This window comes from Caenorhabditis briggsae (assembly GCF_000004555.2).
Source record: "Caenorhabditis briggsae complete genome, chrIV, whole genome shotgun sequence".
Lineage (NCBI taxonomy): Eukaryota > Metazoa > Nematoda > Chromadorea > Rhabditida > Rhabditidae > Caenorhabditis > Caenorhabditis briggsae.
Window position 1 is genome coordinate 8,258,708 of NC_013487.2, and position 7,547 is coordinate 8,266,254.

Below are 7,547 nucleotides of genomic sequence, written 5' to 3' on the forward strand. Positions count from 1 at the left end.
TGCGAGAGAAGACAAGAATTGAATGAATCAAGGGAAGGGAGAGAAAACAAGCCGATGTGTTTGTTTGATCAAAGAGGAGAAAGATACGAAAAAATGTGTTTGGCTTCTTTTTTCAAGCAATAAATCCTCTCAAAAAGAGCTTATTTCTTCGTTTCCATGGAAGCTCTTGAGACGAGGTCCAATACGAGATGCACGCACATTGAATAAGTCTCTGTGCATCTTGGAATCGAATGTTCTTTTTTAGAGCATATTTTATTAATGTAAAACCTTCTAAAAGTGTTAAAAGACAGAAACGCATATAATACCCTTCAATGTTTTGCTGATGACTGCTGACTGCGGAGAGTGCAGAGAAGTAAGCGTATATGAGAATTTACAACGAGCAAATCAATGGTTTTGAGTGTTGCAAATGTGTTTCTACGCGCGATGACTTTTATACTGGAGGCGGAGGAAAAATGCACTTAGTCTATGATTGAAAAGTCTGAAAATCCAGTGGGCGGCGGCGACTTGAAAGAGTTCGAAAAGTTTTTAGAAAGCCAAGAATGCATTTAGCGCAATTCGGGGACAAAGTATTTCGCGAGATTGTACATACCGCGGTGGTAGATGTATGAACATAAATTTATTAGGGAACTAAACAATTTATGAACTTTGAAGATCCCAGAAAAAATACATTAAAACATTCGTTGAAACCCATAAAAAGGTGGTGAACGGAGAAGATTATTACAACTTTGGGAGAGGAGAGACAAGAGAAATCACATATTCAATAAATAACTTTCCTTTTACAGCCTAGTTTCAACAATAAATTAATCTGTAGAAAGATATGATTATAATGAGGCAAGAACATTGTCCGCACGGCTCCTGGCATCTTTGACCTTGTTGGCAAATTGTTGTTCCTCTGATCCGGCAGTCTTTGTAGTACTCTTTTCCACGGCCTTGAGGTAGCTGTCCACCGCTTCGAAAGTAGCCTTGTCGTACTTGAGAAGCTCCGATGCTTTTTCAGCGGCAGCATTTCCGGCGCCTGTTCTCAATTCAGCAATCTTCTCAGTAAGCTTGGCATTCGCCTCGTTCCTGGCTTCATTGAATTCTTTTTTGGCTTCATGAAGATCAGATTCATTTTTTGTTGACTTGTACTGTTGAGCGGCGTCAATCAGAGAATCATAAGCAGCTTGTTTAGAATCAACAGACTTCGACAACTTCTCGATACTGAGCTGAGAACGCTCTTCGGCATCTTTATTTGGGTCCTGAAAAATGTTGTTCATTATATCAGAGTTGATTCATATTTCCTGAAATTTAAGCCAAGAGACGAAAAACTAACCGAAGAAATCGTAAAATCGAATCTTGCGTAGATGATAATAACGAAGAACAACGAGAAGAAGAAGGCCGCGGCAAGAAGTGGTTCGCGAAGCATGTCCATGTAATTGAACTCGTATGTAACAGTGAAAAACTGACTGTGGTCGGAAACCACATTGCTCTTTTCCAGAACAACGACTAGACGACCAGTTGTGTCCAAGTATGTTGGCTTAAGTTCGTCAGGACGTCTATCAACAACATATGGGGTGGTGACTTTGACGCGTCTGAAAAACAATCAATTGAAAACTTTGGAGAACAGTTTCTTCAATTTTCGGAAAAAACAGGGTTGTTGTCAATATAATATTTTGATTACGAATATGTTTAGGTGACTTACCTGACATACTCTGGAAGAAGCACCTTTGTACGCAGCTTCTCAACAACCACATCGCCGAAGACGTGATCGAACAATTTAGTCTTCAAAGCATATTGGTTTCCTTTGGTGTACAGATATTCTTCAGATGGCAAGTTATATCCAATGATGTACGATGTCTTCCATCCACCGAAAAGTGGGAATCGTGGACGAATCTCCACATCAACACTATCAGCACGAATTCTAACAGCTGAAGTAGAAATATTTCCAATTTCGTCACGATAGTAAATATCTTTCGCTTGGGCTGGGAGAACAGTGGTGAAGGATTGGAATGCAGGTTGACGACGTCCTCGGCGGTCCATTTGATAATCAATTCTGGAGAAAGGTCCGTCCAGTGCTGCTCCTTTGTGAACCAATTCGATATATTCCTCAACAGCGATGTTTCCCCAGTGAGAAACCTCGATGAATCTCTCAACGACTGTAGCAACTACGAACGGAGAGTTGTTTTCGTAATGCACTTTGATTGGCTTGCTCTCAAAGGCAGGAATATTGGCATAAGGTCCGTACACAACGCGTTCCGTTTCTTGTTTTGAAGGAGCCACAGTTGTAGCAGAAAGAAGCTTTCCTCCTTGAGTGGTGCGGACGGTTGTTTTTTGTGTGACAGTTTCATAACGAGATGGAACGTAGGCAGTCGTATGAAGCAGAACAAATTGGCTATCAGCCTGTGCGATTTTTGCTGGAAGTGGTTCAAGAACTTGGGTCACACGAAGATTAACTCGAAGAGCAATTTTATCTCCCTTGGCAACTGGAGTGCGGAGATCGACTTCATAGAAGGTCAACTCTTTTTCAACTGGTTTCTCAGAAATCTTCAGTTTTCCTTTAGCTCCATCGATTCCGGCGGTGATGTGAGAAAGTCCAGTAGCTTCTTCTTTTGAAAGAGCAATCTGAAAAAAACAATAGGAGTTAAATCGAAAATTGCGTACTCACCAAAACTTTCGATTGTGGTCCAGTGCCTGTGTTTTCAAACGAATACAACGTCGAGATCTTGACAATTTGCGATGTTGCATCGATGGTTCGGTCAACGTTAACGGCTTTCCATGCATCTTGTGCAAATACCGCCCCCAGGAGAGCGATGGCTAACAGCAATCGCATCTGAAAAATGTGAATAAAAGATTTTCAAGGGTTTCAAGACACAAAATGGAGATACTTTCCGGATGGAAACAATTGAAAGGATGAAAGTAACCGAAAAAAAAGAATGTTTTACTGGTAAGTTGACGACCCTAATTTGGAGCTGAGCACAATGGAATCTTGCCATTTTGATGTACAAACTTGTCTATTTTATTTATTTCGGCAAATTAGTTTCTGAAACCATCTCAATTTGTATACTTCCAGCAAAAACAAGCGACAATCGTGGTTAACTCATCCACGTATTTCAAATCGGAGCCATTCGTTGCGAGACCCGCGGGCTGTCATGATGACTGCGCCTTTAAACGAGGGCGTTCAAATAATCATTTTTTGAAGAGAACTGCCGCTTGTTTTGCTTGTTTTTCAAAAATTTCAAAAATTCTCTTTGTTAATAGCATTAATTGAATAATAACGCTATAAAAATACTTTGTTAACTATGGAAACAGCTACCTTACTATGCTTTATGAGTTCGGTCTTCCTTTCACCGTTAATTTTCTGTTTTTAAGATACCAATATGGTTGCGACTACTCAACAGAAGCCTGAGGCTGAAAAAAAGAAGGTGGATGACAAAAAAGGAAAACCAGAACCGAAAAAGGAGGAGATGGTAAGTATTTAGTGACAATGAGAATAAAGTACCCCAGAAAAACATCATTCGCAAACGTATTCTTGAACTTTGCAGACCGAGGAAGACCAAAAGCTTGAAGAAGATCTCAATCTTCTTGTCCAACGTCTTTCGGAGCCTGATACCTCGTTATACAAGCCATCACTTGAAACAATGCGATCCCTGATCCGTGCTTCTACAACTTCCATGACTTCCGTGCCAAAACCACTCAAGTTCATGCGCCCCCATTACAATAAAATGAAGGAGATCTACACTTCGATTGCTGCTCCAGAAGTGAAGAAGCTGTGTGCCGATATTATTTCAGTGCTTGCTATGACTTCCGATGAACGCACTGATACTATCAATTATCGCATCCTTGGATCACACGAGCCTATCGGAGATTGGGGACATGAATATGTGCGCCATTTGGCTATGGAGATGTCAGAAGAGTGGAAGAAAGAAGGTACTTCGGATGCAAGAAAGGCAGAACTTCTACAGCTTACCCAAGACATTGTGAGCCACCACATGAAGCACAACGCTGAAGTCGAAGCATGTGACTTGCTCATTGAAATTGAACGTCTTGATTTGCTCGTCACCTATGTGCAAGAAGTAGATCATCAAAGAGTTTGTCTCTACATTCTGTCTTGTGCTCCATTGACCCCTGATCCGGATAACATCATCTTGATCCGCACTGCTCTTCAACTTTACCTGAAATTTAATCGCTATCTGGAAGCAGTCCGTTGTGCTATTATGGTCAACGATGTTCCAAAAGTTCATGAAATTTTCGCCAAGGCAACTGACCCGTAAGTAATCTTTGCATGGTTTTTAAATTTTGCACTTCTATGAATAATTATTCAGACTTCTCCGAAAACAAATGGCTATTCTTCTCGGACGGCATCAAATTTTCCTCGATTATGAAGGGGCTGAAGATTCAGATGCTCTTTCTGAACTCAACTCTAATGCCCATCTTTATGAATATTTCCACTCGCTAGCTCGTGAGCTCGACATCATGGAGCCAAAAACACCTGAAGGGATCTATAAGTCGCATTTGGAACACTCTCGCCCATTTGGAAACTCTTCGCAGCCAGATTCTACCCGCATGAATCTTGCTGCCGCTCTTGTGAACGGTTTCGTCAATTGCGGTTTTGGAGTGGATAAAATGATGGCTGAGACTGAAGAAGCTTCAAGATGGTTCTACAAAAATAAGGAATACGGCATGCTTACTGCTGCGGCTTCTCAAGGACTCATTTGGAGATGGGACATTGACACTGGTTTGGCACAGTGTGATAGATTTCTGTACATCAATGACGACTACATAAAGGCTGGAACTCTGTTAGCCATTGGAATCATCTCGTCTGGAATCCAAGACGCTTGTGATCCAGCTTCGGCTCTTCTTCTCGATCATGTCCAATCCGAACGGCCAATTATGAGAGTTGGATCTATTCTCGGTCTGGGCTTGGCATATGCTAATTCGAAGAGAGAAACAGTTACCAAAAACGAGGAGAGAGGAGTTATTTTCGAACTCAAGAAAGTTCTCTCTGATCAAAAGCCGTCCGCCACTCCAGAAGTGAAAGGCTTGGCTGGTCTTTCTTTGGGACTTATTCTCGTCGGAACTGCTGATGCTGAAGCGGCAATGGAGATGCTTCAAGCATTGATGGACAAAAGTGAAACGGAATTGACTGATCCTAATATGCGGTTCCTGGCTTTGGGTATCGCATTGATTTTCCTTCAAACTCAAGATAAGAGTGATGTCTTCGTGGAAAGTCTTCGTTCATTACCAGACCCATTCGGAGCTATGGTAAGTGTGCTGAAACGAATATTTGAAACATTTTACTCGTTCAGGTTTCTACACTCGTTGAAGTATGCGCCTATGCCGGAACTGGAAACGTGCTCAAAATTCAGAAATTACTTCATCTATGCTCCGAGCACTACGAAACTCCAGTGGCCGAAAAGAAAACCACTTCTACTCGTGCGGGACGAGGCAATCCATCCGCTACTCCAGCTCGTGCAGCCGCCCCAGGTGCAGCTGCTGGCACTGCCACACCAGCACCAACGGGAACACCAGCAGTCGTTCCTGGTGCTCCAAGACGAGATGGAGCAGCTCCATCTGCCACCCCAGCCGCTCCAGGATCTGCAGATGCCTCCGCAACTGATGCTACTCCGGCCCCTCCAGCTAAGCCGGATCTCTCTTCCCAACAAGCAATCGCAGTTCTTGGAATCGGACTCATCGCCATGGGTGATGATATTGGTTCTCAGATGGCACTTCGCATGTTCGGGCATCTTATCAGATATGGAGAACCAGTCATTCGTCGTGCAGTTCCACTTGCTTTGTCGCTTCTTTCTGTGTCCAACCCACAGCTCAACATTTTGGAAACACTTTCGAAGTTCTCTCACGATTCCGACCCAGACACTGCTCACAATGCCATTTTCGCTATGGGACTTGTTGGAGCAGGAACGAATAACGCTCGTCTCGTTGCGATGCTTCGCAATTTGGCTTCATATCATTACAAAGATCAAGTTTCTCTTATGTTGGTCAGAATTGCCCAAGGTCTTACCCATCTTGGTAAAGGAACTATGACCCTCAATCCATGGCACTCCGATCGGCAACTGTTGTCTCCAAGTGCGCTCGCCTCATTGCTCTCGATTTGTTATTGCTTCTTGGACGCTAACAATACTGTAAGAGTTCTATCGTCTGATTTCGTCCGTAAATTCTCAATTTTAGGTCTTGAATAGTCGACAACATTACTTGCTCTACACATTGGTTCTCGCCATGCAACCGAGAATGTTGACGACTTTGATTGAAGACGAAATGAAGCCGGGAAGCTTGAAACAGGTTAGATCGTGAGGACTGAGAATTTCAAAAATAATTGTAACGATTTCAGCTGAACGTCTCCGTAAGAGTTGGACAAGCTGTCGACGTTGTTGCACAAGCTGGAAAGCCGAAGACTATTACCGGATTCCAAACGCATACCACTCCGGTTCTTCTGGCTCATGGAGAGCGTGCAGAATTGGCGAATGATGAATGTAAGTTCAAGTTTAAAAAACATAAGCTAGACGAAATTTTGCTTTCAGACATTCCTGTCACTCCACATCTCGAAGGATTAGTTATTCTGAAGAAGAACCCTGAGTACCAGCCAGTGGTTGTATCGTCGAAAAAGTAGTTTCAAACTGTATGATCTAATTTATTTCCCCGTTCTCTGGCTTTCCTCCGAACCTTAAAAAATCTGACCCGTTTTATTGTGCACAATTCGATTGAACTTTCTCGAAAAAGCTCTGTCAGTTTCTCCCTGCTCCCCGATTTTTCTTATAATTTATTCACCTCGTCCCCTCATTCTTTTTTCAAGAAAACGTGTACACTGTTTGAATGCGAGAGATGCGGTAATCAAGTAAATGTTACCTTGAAATTTGAGTTCACAAACTACAGTGCGTTCAATAATTATAGGACCCCCTCGATTTTGAGAGTTCTGAAATAACTGAAAATGATATCGAAATTCTGTGAACGCCATTCGATTCAGAATACAAAATAACCCCCAGGTACAAATTTTGATGTCCCTGCCTCTTTTTACATTCCCGTACCAACAAAAAGGCCCTCCCGCAGGCGTTCAATAATTATAGGACCCCCAGAAAAATGAAAAATCGCAAGTTTTTTCGGGACCAAAATTGGACCTTTTTTAGTTGGAAATCATTAAAATAGTTTCAAAATAGCCTATTTTGACAGTTTACACAAAAATTGATTCCTCTATTCAAGTTTTAGAAAAAAATATTTTTAGACATTTTCGCCATTTTTTGAGATTTTGGAATAAATCTTGAATAACTTGGCTCATGTGTGAGATTTTGAACTGAAACTGATGGGCATTGCCATTGGGCAATACTTTTGCAGGGATCTGGATTATTTACTCATTGTTTTTATATTGTCGGATTAAAAAAAGTGACACCTGAAAATCTCGGAGACGGTTCTCGTGTCGATTTACAAGGGGGCGGAGCGAAAACGGATACTGTAGATAACAAATTTATTGACACTCCACCGATTCCGAGGAAGGGGTTGTCTCCGAGGAAACGATTCCGAGGAAATCGGGGCGGAGTTTCAATTTTTGCAGTGCCGCA

General features: G+C 42.1%; 2 protein-coding genes across 2 annotated transcripts; one reads left to right on the forward strand and one right to left on the reverse strand.

Annotated features, from left to right (window-relative positions):
* Positions 1-821: 821 nt before the first annotated feature.
* On the reverse strand, positions 822-2,809 carry CBG05717 (the record flags this gene model as incomplete). The annotated part of the gene is made up of 4 exons (XM_002632992.1): positions 822-1,238; positions 1,313-1,571; positions 1,682-2,601; positions 2,645-2,809. 4 exons carry the CDS (start codon positions 2,807-2,809, stop codon positions 822-824), a joined length of 1,761 nt encoding a protein of 586 aa, XP_002633038.1.
* Positions 2,810-3,356: 547 nt separating this feature from the next.
* On the forward strand, positions 3,357-6,604 carry Cbr-rpn-1 (the record flags this gene model as incomplete). The annotated part of the gene is made up of 6 exons (XM_045235584.1): positions 3,357-3,446; positions 3,522-4,246; positions 4,302-5,241; positions 5,286-6,119; positions 6,166-6,276; positions 6,326-6,604. The coding sequence occupies 6 exons, from the start codon at positions 3,357-3,359 to the stop codon at positions 6,602-6,604; spliced, it is 2,979 nt and encodes a 992-aa protein (XP_045093168.1).
* Positions 6,605-7,547: the final 943 nt, after the last annotated feature.